At 49.1% G+C, this 12059-nt stretch overlaps 1 protein-coding gene across 1 annotated transcript in view; it reads left to right on the top strand.

Annotated features, from left to right (window-relative positions):
* Positions 1 to 12059, top strand: part of Nuak1 (NUAK family kinase 1) — a 66736-nt gene that overhangs the window by 37814 nt on the left and 16863 nt on the right. Inside the window, exons 3-4 of the mRNA XM_028776977.1 lie at positions 6311 to 6462; positions 8131 to 8196. Of these exons, the coding sequence (XP_028632810.1) occupies positions 6311 to 6462; positions 8131 to 8196 (218 nt within the window). The remainder of the gene's footprint in view (positions 1 to 6310; positions 6463 to 8130; positions 8197 to 12059) is intronic.

Below are 12059 nucleotides of genomic sequence, written 5' to 3'. Positions count from 1 at the left end.
AATCCTCAGCTGGAAATGGTTCAGTGTTTCTCTGAGGTAGAAGGATTAAGCCAGCACAACACCCCTGTATGATAAAGGGTTCATAGCATGAACGAAGACTCTTCAATGATACAAAACACTGCGATTTTTCTCATCTACAATATTTGTGGTTATTGAAGTCACACAAAGGAATATACCCTACATTGTCCATTGTTTAAGAACCTCAAAAGAAGCAAAGCTCAACCACCTGTTTGGCTCATAGTCAGCATACTAAGCATTGCTTATTTATAAGCCAGGGGGTGTTTAATAGCAGAGAGCTCTGTGTTGGGCGACTGGAGTTGGGAGTGTTGCTTGTCGGTGAGAGTAACGGCTGTCCCATCATGAAGTGGAATAATGTTGACACAGGTTGAGCATCCCTGATTCGGAACCCTGAAGTCTGAGATGTTCCAGGATGCTAAATATTTGGAGCATCAACGTGGTCGATCACACGTGGAAAATCTCATACCATGAAGCTTTGTTTCACGCCTACAGTTATTAAAAATACAGGATTATTGTTTTTAACTTTGGATGATGGACAACATTGCAAACAAACAAACACAATGGGAGCAAAGCACTTACTTCAGCTTGCTTGTTACAGTCTGTCTTGGAGGAAAGCCAGGACATGTGCTCAAGGCAGGAGCCTAGAGACAACTGAAGCAGAGGCCGTGAGGAGTGCTGCTTACTGGCTTGCCTTAAGGCTCTCTCTCAGCTACTTCTCCTATACAGCCCAGGACTACCTTCCCAGGGGTGACAACACCCACATTTCTCTATCAATTAAAAAGAAAATGCCCCCCCCCACAGACATGCCCACAGACACATCCATAGACCAATATGATGGAGACCATTGCTCAACCGAGGGTCCCTCTCTGGTGTCTCTGGTTAGTTGATTGTGTCAACTAACCAGCACCAATGCCCTCAGCCTATTTGTATTAGATGTATATGAACCATAAATGAATATCCGGCTCAGACTGGGGTCCTCATGTATGCCATTATGTGGACGCAGATATTCTAAAATCCATGGAAGCCATACCCTTGGTCCCATGCTCATGGTCCCTGTACTGGTTTCACAGGATCACTGTGACCTGTCAGTGCTGGGTCTGTGACATGCAGTCACTGATGGAGAGGAAAGGTCACTGGGAGGGGGTGAGTCTTGGACTGTTTCAGAGGTTCAGGATTCCAGACGCTACTCTGGCCTTCATTTCCCTCTTTTCTGTTGCCTTGGCAATGCTCACTCACCTGCCTGGCTGCCCAGGAGCTTCCCCTGGGTATTTATTTGCTGCCTCAGTATTTCATTCACAGCCCTCTTGCTTCTTCTGTGGGATATGGCAGAGGCTGTTGACTGTTGCTTTTCTCAAGGTGTTTTTTGCTATCTAGTCTGTCTTCACTCATTCTCTTGGCTTGGTCACATCTTTTTAATTATCCCCAGTGCCATCCACATAGTAGGTATTTTCTGCGGTTCTGTTGCTTTATTGAAACCCAGGCTGGGCAGTACAGGTTCTGGCACAGTGCTGTGGGCTGAATCAAGTTGAACTGTTTCTATTCAGGGCCTACAGTTTCCTGGTAGGCCTGGCAGGCATGTCAAGGGCCACAGTTTTCCTTACCATCTTGGAGCCACCAGGCTTCTGGGTAAAAGTGTCTGGCCAAGAGACACAGGCTTTCATTTTTCAGAAAGGAAACCCTTCCCAAGTGATGGAAAATAAGCTTTTGCTCAGTGACTAATAATATAAACACAGACAAGAGTTCTGGGCTTATAAATAACCAGTTGTAAAAAGTGCCCAAGGGGAACAGCCCATTTTTGTGAGAAGAATGGTCACAAAGATGCTTACCACTTCTCCATTAGTGACCTTAACCGTGGGTAAGGAGCCTCAGCCCGAGGATGAAGAAGCCAGTCATTCCTTAATGCTGATTCCTAAGACCTTAACCTTAGCCATCATGAATACTGGGCTATTCTGGAAAAAGGAATAGGTGATCTGTGGTTCCTTCCTGTTTGAAGATGCTGAGTGTCTAGGATAGCTGTGGCATGCTACAAAATACCATGTTGGCAAGGAAAGTCTTAGGGCAGTCTTGCTCTAAGAAGTGTCGGGGGCAGGGGAGTTATCCAAACACTGAGGTGTGGGAAAATAGGGCTTTAGCGGAATCCCGGGGGCTTTCCATGCAGCAGGTCCCACATCCAGGAGAAAGGTCTGAGGTTCTAGGCTGGAGGCTTCGGCGACGACAGACCCCAATGACATGAGGAAGTCCTTGGTTCCAAAAGGGCTTATTGTCATGGCAGATGGTGGATGGATTTGGATGTACCCCCGTGAAACTCAGGGCAGTCCTAAGTTAAATAGGGAGGGAGAAAGGGGGAGGGTCTGGGGAGGAATGCTTAATTTGCTCCGCCCTCTGACCTTCATTAGTATGTGAATCCCTAGGCCCTGAGGCCTCTAGTCACTCTACCTGTGCACTTTGGGAGGGGCTGTAATGGCCTACGTGACTGAACAATGTAGGTCTATGGAGATGAGAATGCGCGTCAGGACTCTGGGTTCTGGGGATATGGCAGAACGCCTGCCGTTTCTCACTTAGAGTCTTGGGGTTCCAGGCCCATGGCCAGCCATGAACCAGGATACCCTTACGCAGCCCCACACTGAGGCACAGTGTTGAAGTCAGCTCACTGATCCTGCCCCCAAACTCTGTCAGCATCATTGCTTGATGAGAGTCATGCCAGAGGGATTGGTGTGTATGGGGGGTAACGGAGGCTGAGCTTTGATCCTGAAGGCCGACTGTGTAGTCTAGCCCAGCCGTGCTTGGGCTCTCTGTAGTCATGGCGACTGCTCTGAGCCTTGCTATACCAGCTGTTCCTCTCTATAAAATAAAAGGGCTTAGAGGGCCACACCCACATGACACCATTCACACAAAATGCCTCTTAGCACAGGGCTGGCACATAGTAGGCCCACGATACTTGGTGCTGTTGTTAAGTAACAACTGGAGGCTACAGCAGCCTCCCCAGCAGGCCATTATGTTCCCCAAATGTAGAATTCTCTTTGGCAGTTAGCTCATCTAATGTGATATTCAAGTGTCGGCTGTGAACCTGGCCTGAGTCCTATAGCGGGTGCAGATGGTGTCCCATAGCCAGGCCTGACCATGCGGAGAGTTCTGTGGCCCTGCTGATGGCCCATGACAACAAGGGGGCAGTCTTATTCAGATACCATTGCAGGCATCCCATGTTTCCTGTACTAGATCCAGAGCTCTTCCTCTGGGTATGAGTAGGGACATGGAAGTGCCCCAGTTCACCTGCAGAACCTGAGAGAAAAGGCTGCTGTTCAAAGGCAGCCAAGCCAGGTGCAAGCATGTCCCAAAGATTTCATCTGTTTAGTCATCAAGTCTTTTTTCCCCCAGAATACCTTGCAGGATGCGTGCTCTAGGAAACAGTCTTTGCTGCTGTTTTGCTTCTCAGGCATTTGGCAATGGAGTGACAGGGAAGCCGGGGAGAATGTAGTGGGGGACACAGGTGATGGACCCAGGCAGAGTGTCAGGCTGTGGCAGCGGAAGTTGTTTAGTGAAGTACCTGTCACACGTCACACTGAGCTGAGTCGAGTGTACGGCTGAAAAGGGAGGAGGCAGCCTCTGCTGGCCCAGTCTGCACCAAGGTGTGCCCCTGATATTCAGATGAGTCTCAGTCACCTTTAAGGATGCTCCAGAGTCTGGGATGGGAGGTGCTTGCTTGTGTGTGTGTGTGTGTAAAACCACTTTTTTCTTCCTTCTCCCTACCTTAAAAAAAAAAAAAAAAGAAGACAAAAACCTAGGAAGCCAGCTTCTTCCTGACGGCATGTATATCACTCATGTTTGCAACCCGAGCCGTATGTCCAAAGACCTTCCTATTTCCCAGAGTTTAGAGTCAATGAAAAGTCCAATCCAGGATGAAATCCTGGTAGGAGCCCCAGAGGCTGGGTACAGGGAGACCAGCAGACTCCTGAGCAGCCAGTTTTATCTGGCTGGCCCTTTTCCCTCCCTCTACCTTCCTCTCACCTTCCCCTTCATTTTATCAGAGACAGTCAGCTGGACTGGAAGGAGCCAAGAAGGAACAGCATGGGGTGGGGGGTGGGGGGTGGAGGGAGGGCAACCTTCTAGCCAGCAGTGACAAGGTGTGGAAGGGCAGGGAGCCCAGGCCACAGGCAGGCTCCAGTTCCACTCAGTTGCTCATTGCATGTGCGTTTTTGTCTTGGTGCCAGGCCCTGGGGGGCCAATAATTATCTAAGATAAGCAATAACAACCAATGCCATTGAAGACTGTGTGTTCAGGCTTCACTCTAAGCATCTACCATCCTGTCAGCCATCCGTTCTCCCAACAGTCCTAAGAAACACTTTCTAATTTCATTCCCATTTTACATTTGATGTAACAGAAACACAGAGAAGGTAAGCAACTTCCTAGAGTCACACAGCCAACAAGGTTAGAACGTTAGGTTTTAGCTCTCCCAGCCCAAGGTCCGCGTTCAGGCACAGGAAAATGGGTATGTAACCAGGAAATAAGTTACGTTGAGGCAGAGATGGGCCAGGATGTAAGAGGCTGAAGGCATGTGATGTGCAGATACACTTGATCGAAGGCTCTATTGATGATGGCCAGGATAGGTAGGGGTGAGGCAGAGGGAGAGCAGGGAGGTGGAGGCACCAGCATGTGTGTAAATGTGAGTCATGTGAATGACTGACAGCTCTTTCTGTATCATTGGGCATTGAAGTGGGTGGGAACAGTCGGACCTGATGAGGTAGAGGCAGGGCGGAAGGAGGGTCCCGGGTTCCCTCTGTATCTTCTAGGAAGGATGTACTTCCAGACAGTTAAAGGCATCTTGCATGGCAGCCTGAATTAAGGCTCCATGGCAGTGGAGTGAGTCTGAAGTGCGATTGAGCACCTAGAACCTTCTCTCTTCCTTGGCTTTTCTCTTCTGCCCCAGTGTTGGCCTTGGGTGTCTGTGTGGGACCCCGAATTTGATCTAACGGCTGGAGAATAGAGTTGGCAAGAGGGCCTTGACAAACATCATGGAGGCCGGGTGAAAAGGGACTGGGCTGCAGGCAGGGACACCCAGCTCCAGAGGGCTGCAGGGTCCCTAACTCCATTCCAGGTTTGGCTCTGGGGCTTCCTGGTCATGCCTGGAGCCAGAGCTAAGTTGGTTCTGGTCAGTTGTTTAGGAGACCTGCTCCTTGAGTGACTCCTCACTGGATCTTGGCAGTAGTAACTGGCTGCAGGCTCGGCAAGTCTCACAACCTCTATAGACTGTCCTCATCCGGCTTTTTTTTAAATGATAAAATTTCAAAAAATGTTCCCTGGGGGTGTGTTGTAAGTTTGAATGAGCCAAACAGGTCTAAGAAGGGCCCGTCAGATTGTGTGAGTAAAAACATTAAGGTGTGTATGAAAACTGGTGAGTCTAAATGAGCAAAGACATAACAGGATGGAGACCAGAGAAGCTTTGTCAGTGATATGATACCCTGCCTGCGTCAGATGGTTGATGGATAGCAGCAGCAGCAGGTGTGTGTGTGTGTGTGTGTGTGTGTGTGTGTGTGTGTCTATGAAGTGCCTGTTGTGCATGTGAACCATGATAGACGTGGAAGTCAATGGACAACCGCTTCTGTCAGTCTTCAGATCCACCTTGTTCCTAACAGTCTCTTATTTGGTGCTGTGTCAGCCAGCCTGGCTTGTGGAGCTTCTAGGGACTCTCTTTGTCTCTACATCCCAGTTCCTGCATAGGAGCACTGGGATCATGCATAGGAACACTGGAATCACACATAGGAGCACTGAGATCACACATAGGAGCACTGGGATCATGCATAGGAACACTGGGATCACACATAGGAGCACTGAGATCACACATAGGAGCACTGGGATCACGCGTGGGAGCACTGGGATCACAGACATGTCATGCTGTTGTGCTTGGCTTTTGCTTGTTTTTTAGGGTTCTGAATTTAGACCCCCACATCTAGGCAGCAAACGCTTCACCTACTGAACTGTCCCCACAGCCCCATACTTGTGTTCATTAATTCTCTTCTCTCTACAGAGAACTAAGCAGGGGTGGGAGGGCACTGGGAAGAGGTGATCTTGTTAATGGGGGTGGAGTCTGCAGAAAAGACCCGGGATGTTTCCCTCAACTGTATGAGGCAGGTGCAGGGACAGGGTAAAGCTACCATTGTCCCAAGTCCCCTGATGTTGAATGCATAGATTTGCAACCTGTTCTTGAGCCTCGTCTGGCTCAGTGACATCTCCATGGTCTTCCTTGCTCCATCCTGCTGGATAACAGAGTGTTTGTTTCTCTCCCCACCCCCCACAGTGTTTGAGAACAAAGATAAGATTGTGATCATCATGGAATATGCCAGCAAAGGAGAGCTGTATGATTACATCAGTGAGAGGAGACGCCTCAGCGAGAGGGAGACCAGACACTTCTTCCGGCAGATCGTGTCTGCTGTGCACTACTGTCACAAGGTACAGCCGGGCCTGCAACTTTGGGCGTAGACTGTTTTCAGGCACCTCATGGTGGCTTTAATACTATAAAAGCCTTGGTTAGTTCATTGTAACGTGTGGAGATGTTACAGACTAGGATGAGAAAAATCCCCCATTCAAATCCCATGCTTGTGTGTGTGTGTGTGTGTGTGCGCGCGCGCGCGCGTGCTCGTGTTTGTGCATGTGTACACAGAGGCCTGAGGTCATTGTCAGGTGTCCCCTGTCACTTCCCACCTTAGCTTTAGAGACAGGGTCTCTCACTGAACCTGGAGCTTGCCAGTTCCACTGGGCTGGTTTGCCAGTGAGTCCTTAGGATCTGGCTGTCTCTGTAGATCAGTGTTAGGGTGATAGATGTGCACACCCACAACCTTTGGTTGACCTCTCTGTGGACACGAGAGACACTCATGATCAGATCATGCAGCATTCTGAGCCCCCTCCTCATGTCATGCTGGGAAGCACTGCAGACCACTTCCATTGTTTGAAGTGTGTGAGTTTGTGGATTGGGTATGAATGGGATGATCTTAGACTCATTCCATCTTCTTCTGTCAGCTGGGAATGTGACCACGTGAAACAAACTTCTCGCAGTATTTCATTTAAAGCCAAAAAAACCCAGCTTTCCTGTTCTCCATTTCTCTTCTCTAGGAGACGTGTTTTGGGGGGGCATTTCTAAATCTCCGGACACCTCATGCCATCTCTCTCCAAGTTGGTAGTTGTGGAGACGTTAGAAGCTGTCAAAAGGAAAGGAAAACAAACTCAAAGAACCAGGTGCAGGCATGCTCATCAGTTAGTTCAGCACAGTGCTTTCTCCACAGAAGCCATTTATGCAGCGGGAATGCTGGAAACCCACTCCCCCACGCACATCCAACACAGCCCCCAAGCACTTCTTTCAGATGGCTCTGCCCACCCACCCCTAAGAGACTTGAGCAGGCCCAGTGTTACAGCCGGACAGCACCTTCGCCCCAGCCCGCTGGTGTCCTTTCCCTTCAGCTGGCTGGCTGCTCTCAAGTCCAGCCTCCCAATTGGCCAGAGTTTGCCTGAATGAAAAGGTCACACTGTGTAACAGTTCCCAGTGGCTCTGGTCTCATTGGCCTGCAACCCTTTTCATCAGCCCTGAGTCCTGCAGAGTGGAGAGGGACTTTTAAGTCTTTCCAGCTGGCTGCTTAGGAAGTATCCAAGACAAAGCTTTAGGAGACTAGGTCAGGCCTCTTTCCAGCATGAGGGATGCAGACAGATAGGCAGACAGACAGACAGGCAGGTAGGCTTTCCCTGGAGCCCTATGCTCCGAGTCACCAGCTGAGATGTCTGCTGCATCCCTGGGACCCCGTCTCAGACACAGTGGAATTACATTCCCACAAAGAATCCCCCTGCTGGTTTACAGGCTCTGGGGGAGAATGGATTCCAGTCATTTTTCCTTTAACCACACAGCAAGTGACTAATGCTCTCCTGTCGCTGGTTGCTGTCTGGGGAGCGTCCTGACAGCAAGAGCAGGCCTGAAGGATGGAGGTGAAGACCACCGGGGCTGGCTGGTGCATTTCTTTCATCTGTCAGACTTGTTCCCTATGCCTGGCTACCTCTCCCTCCTCCCCAGAGCTCTCTTGCTGACTGTCATCTCACACGCTCCTGCTCAGTTCTTCCATCTTCTCATTGCAGAATGGTGTGGTCCACCGGGACTTGAAGCTCGAGAATATACTGCTTGATGACAACTGCAACATTAAGGTAAAACTCAGCCAGGGGGTGCTGGGAATGGCGGGTGGGCGTGGTGGGTAGGCGTGGCTCTCCATAGCCCGGATCTGACGCAGCCGCTCCCTCTGCTGGTAGGCAGGCTCTGGGAAAGACTCCCAGCAATAGGCTCATCCAAATAGTTTAATTTAGCAGGCATTAAGGAGTTCCTCACAACCTGCCAGACTCCCTTCTTCCTGCTGGGACAATGACTGACACACAGTCCCTGTCCTCAGGAAGTTCACAATCTGGAGTTCTTACCACAAAAGTAACACACATATTTCCCATGTATTTTAGTTCCCATGTGCTTAATACTTTCATAAATCACTCTTTCAGACAGCATATGAGATGAGCGCTATTCATCTTATAGCTCATATATACATAGGGAAACTGAGGCACAGACAAATCAGATAGCAAATCCATAGTAACAGTGACTGGTATGTAACGGTTAAGTTCACACTATTATGCAGAATGTGCTAGAAGGGCCCCAGATTATTTTAAACCTAGAAGTCTCCTCTTTTTTTGTCCCTGTCTTTGAGGTAGCGTCTCTTGTAGACCAGGCTGGTTTCAGACTTGCTGTGTCACTGAGGATGACCTTGAACAGATGATCGTCAGAGCTCACCTTCCTTAGTGCTGAGACTGCAGTCAAACAATGCACCCCCGACTTAGGGGCCTTTCCCAAGCCTCTAAGTCACTGTGACTTCCCACCTCACATCTCTGCCTCTTCCTCCTCACCATCTTACACTTGAACCAGCTATGGCATTGGGAGCGGGATAAAGATGGCGGTAGTTCAGACCACGTGTGTTGAGAGCTGGAGAGATGGTCCAGCAATTAAGATCATTTGCTGCTCTTCTAAAGAACCTGAGTTTAGTTCATAGCAGCCATGTTGGGCTGCTCACAAACACCCATAACTCTAGCTCCAGGGGACTCTACACCCTCTTCTGGCTTCTGAGGACACATGAGGTCCACATACCAGACACATGTAACTACACACCATTAGAAATAAGTCAGTCTTAAGATTGATTGATTCCTTTAAAGAAAGGGTGGCCAATGGAGTTCACATTTATTTCTGACTGCTGCTGGAGAAGACTCTGCGGGGTTCAAGGGCCTCCTTGGGAACACTGTGAATGTCCCTTAGACCACAGCCACAAAGTAAGCAAACACCCTTTCAAAATAAACAGAGCTCGCTGTACAGGTTTTGTTATGAAATGGCTTCAGGACTCCCAGCACTGAGGTGGCCCTCAATTGGACCCTGGTCCCCAGACAAGGCATGGCAACAACCTCACATCTTCCTCTTTAGTTGCTCCTGTCGCTGTCTGTCAGTGGGTGTGTGATGGACCACATCCTTGCTTGGAAGGATAGAGCTGTTTTAGGTTTGCAGAACATGGCTGTCAACCATTAGTCATGAGCGTCCTTTGAGCAGTCCTTGAGAGATAAATCCCCATGGCCTGCTACTCAGAAGAGTTGGCCTCAGTTACATAGTTTTGTCTGCCCTTAGAGCCTGGTGAAAATGAGAGTTGAAACAGTTCTCCCTAGGAACAGGAAATGAAATATCAAATCCCTTTCTGGCAAGTGGCTGGATTATTCTAGAAGGAGCACTAACTATCAAGTTCAAAAATTATGGATTGGCGATGTGTTTCAGATTTCAGAACACCTGCTAAACATGTCTGAAGCCCTTGGTTCAGCCCCAGTATTGACAGAGGGAAAAAACAAACAAACAAAAAACCAACTTATGGGCTATAGGGCTTCCCAGCTCCTTGATATAGGAAAAAGCCCATATAACCCAGTTCCTTCAGTTACAAAATAGGTAATAGTAACAGCCACAGACTTGCTCTACGGCCTTTACAAGGTATTCTCTATGTTCAAAATTAAACTGTTGGGATCAACTGTCTACAAATGAGTCCAATCTAGGAGTCCAGCTCTAAAGTTGAACAGCCCAGATTAGTGCTGCAGCTCAGTCTCCTGCTGATGGCAAGGTTTAGGATAAATGTCTCACCCATTGAACTTAGCTTCTCCTGTCAAGTAGGAAGAAGAGCTGCCTACTGTTTGTTTATTTTCTCCAGTCAATTTTTTCCTGAGAGTCTCTGTGGGCAATGCCCAGATCTAGGCATCGGCAACAAATGTGAAACTATCTAAAAATGCATTCAAAGGCATGGTGCTTAGCCATGTCCATCCCAAGAGCTTGCCTAAGTGGCTGGCCCCTGAAGGAGGAAGCACATGGGAAGCCAGCAGCTGGAAAAATGATTCTGGGGTCCGGTGGTGGTCGGGCCTGCTGTCAGTTTGGACCCTGGCCTTCTAAGGGTTTTATACCATCTATTGATCTCAGTGACACTCTGTCCAGATTCTTCCTGCCACCTGTCGCTGGGAGCCCTCAGAACTAAATGTAGTCTTTACAAGGTCTGGAATGTGAGCCTCTTGCCTGGGGATTGGGTTCTGTGGTACAGTGTGACCTCTTGGTCTCACGCTGTAGTCACAGAAGTGATAAGGCGCATAGCTTCCTGTGGAGTCATAGAATTCCCTAATGGAGGAGAAGAATGGCCAGAATTCAGAGAGTGGGGGACAATGGGGCAGCAGCCTGTAAGGACAGCTCATTTGTAAATGCAACCAAGCAGAGACTGTCGGGCGCGGGCTCTTGGTGGGCGGAGACTGTCGGGCGCAGGGCTCTTGGTGGGCAGAGACTGTCGGGCGCGGGGCTCTTGGTGGCCAGGTTTTCCACCTGGGATCCTGTGTTTTTGTAGTCAAGTAGCACACATAGTACTTTACAAAGATCAACTTTGGTCCTATATTTTTCTTTGTCTTTTTTCTTGGGAATCTCTGTTCCTGCTCCTGACATTGACCAGGGTGGGAACATGCGTGGGCGCATAGGCACGCATGCACACACATGCAGAATCAAATCTGTCCCTTTAATAAATCATTATTTACTGTTTCCTCCGCTGTTACAGAGGCACCACTAAGACCTGATCTTCTATGCGAACGAACCTGTTGAGGGTCGCTTTCCAACCTAGACCGTCTAAGGATGTGCCCGAGATCAGTAGTTTGCAGTGTCTTTCTTTTTCCAGAGCATCCTGTGGTGCCTGGCACATGTAGGCATTTAGAACTGTTTGATTTGCGGGCAAAGGAACACCAAACCAGGATTAAAACCCCCATGTTTGACTTCCAGGCAAACTCCATCCTCTCGCACCCACTTCCAAGGGTTTTTAGAAATGTGTTTCAGCTGGTGTTGATTTGCCTTCCGGCTGCACGGGCTCTGCTCTTCCTGACTCAGCACTTTGCAGAAGCATATTTAGAAAGGACAGTTGCTGACAGAAGCAGTCATACACATGGCCACAAGCTGGCCTCTGCGTGAATGAAAGGCCACCGCTGCCTGGCCTAGGGGGGACTCAGGGTACAGATGTACTACCAACCAACCAGATGCGAGTGGCAAGATCCTCCTAAGGGCAGGAGGAGTGGATGTCACGTTGTGGGTCCACCTCTTTTGTGCCCTGGGGAAGTCTCTAAAGATGCTTCTGGCTGATTTGTGTTAGAGGTTGCTGCAGTTTTGGTGTGAGCCATAAGACTGGTTCCTCTTTCCTTCTGCGCCTTATGCTGATTTGCAAAGAGCACATCTGGTTTTGGGAATTATTTATCTGGCCATGGTGAAAGGGTGCGGCTTCTAAAAATATTCCTGCAGTCCAACGGCAGAAGGAATGAGCGCGATGCGCTGCCTCGGATAGCATTCCGTCCTCTGTGGAAGTGTGGACTAAAATAGCACCCAGCCTAGCATTAATTTGCAATTAATGAAAACAGGCCAGATTCACATCCCACTCTCTGGGAGAATGGAATGCTGATCATTCCCAGAGAAGGCTCCTGTAGAAGTGCCT

Source organism: Grammomys surdaster, unplaced genomic scaffold (genome assembly GCF_004785775.1).
Source record: "Grammomys surdaster isolate TR1022 unplaced genomic scaffold, NIH_TR_1.0 275, whole genome shotgun sequence".
NCBI classification, from domain to species: domain Eukaryota; kingdom Metazoa; phylum Chordata; class Mammalia; order Rodentia; family Muridae; genus Grammomys; species Grammomys surdaster.
This window is presented reverse-complemented; position numbering and strand designations above follow the sequence as displayed.